General features: G+C 44.4%; 1 protein-coding gene across 1 annotated transcript; it reads right to left on the bottom strand.

Moving 5' to 3' along the window:
* Positions 1-33: 33 nt before the first annotated feature.
* Positions 34-747, bottom strand: LOC108354660 (skin secretory protein xP2-like; the record flags this gene model as incomplete). Its single annotated transcript, XM_017605835.1, has 1 exon — positions 34-747. A coding segment is annotated over exon 1 (714 nt), but the record flags the coding sequence as incomplete, so codon positions are not given.
* Positions 748-1311: the final 564 nt, after the last annotated feature.

Here is a 1311-nt window from a genome sequence, read left to right as displayed (position 1 = left end):
AGCATAAGAGGCCGGAGCATTGCTGGAGCTTACGTAAGATGCAGGAGCGCTCGACTGGGCAGGTGCAGGTGCGGAATAAGAAGCTTGCGTATAGCTCGGAGCAGCATAAGATGCTGGACCGGGTGCAGGAGCAAGAGCTGGTGTAGCATACGAGGCCTGGGTAGCATACGATGCGGGAGCTGGATCTGGGGCATCATAAGAGGCTGGAGAGGGCGCAGGAGCAGGATCAGGTGCGGTATAAGAAGCTGGAGCATAGCTAGAAGGAGCTGGATCTTGTGCAATATAAGAGGTTTGAGCGGAGTCACGAGTAGAGTATGATGCATCAACAGGAGTTGGGGCCGGAGCTGCATAGGACGCCTGAGCAGAGCTAGAAGCGGCGTAAGATGCTGACTTAGGGTCAGTGGCCTGAGCTGGCGCTGAGTATGTGCAAGGTGCTGATACTGGAGCTGCGTGGGAAGCTTGTGCCAAGCTTTTAGCTGAGTAGGGAGCAGGCGCTGGAGATGGTGCTGCATACGATGTTTGAGTAGATGCAGAGGGAGATGATGGTGTTGGTAAAGGCAAGTACTGATTAGATGTCAAAAATCGCCATGGATTTTGAGCAGTTCCTGGATTCAGGTATCGTGGCAATGAAAATGGAGCTGGTGCCGTTTGTGCTACAGATGCTGAAGAATACTGATTGGATGGCGCATTGTATAGAGCTGAGTTGGTAAATGCAATTAAAGCACCAATCAGGATTATTGAAAACATTTTCAATGCAATTTAGTTGCAGCCGATGCAACTTGGTTCAGTGGTGGAATTGTTGTACTGGAGTGTCAGTAGTTTATAGAGCTTTTATACCTAGTTACTGAACTAATTAATTAATATATCTACCAAAGAAATTGAGCTAATCAATTCATGAATGTGCCTATGTAGTATGGAAACAATCTGCCTAGTCGCATTTAGCTCTTTGGCGAAGAGCATTTCGCTGTACCTCATGTGGGGTGTTTATCACGAGGGTGCTTGCTGTGCCGGCGTTCTTCAATTGCAAGTACATACATATATGGATTTACATACAGATGTACGTGCTTCTTAGCTCGCAATAAAAATAAAAATAAAAACTTTTTTATCAACTTTGAAGAAATGCGTTCTTTGACGCTTATTATTTTATGAAGTTGGCGAAATTAATGGGTCACAAGACCGATTTAACCTCAATGCTTAAACATTTTGAGCCATGTGGAATACTTAGCATAATTATTTGGAAATTTCCTTTGCCACAGTACAGATGCTTTTAGTTAATATGTATAAATGCAAATCATGAAACAGTAATCATAA

Source organism: Rhagoletis zephyria, unplaced genomic scaffold, assembly GCF_001687245.7.
Source record: "Rhagoletis zephyria isolate East Lansing unplaced genomic scaffold, Rhagoletis_zephyria_1.1 Rzeph_scaffold_38008, whole genome shotgun sequence".
Taxonomy (NCBI): Eukaryota; Metazoa; Arthropoda; class Insecta; order Diptera; family Tephritidae; genus Rhagoletis; species Rhagoletis zephyria.
This window is presented reverse-complemented; position numbering and strand designations above follow the sequence as displayed.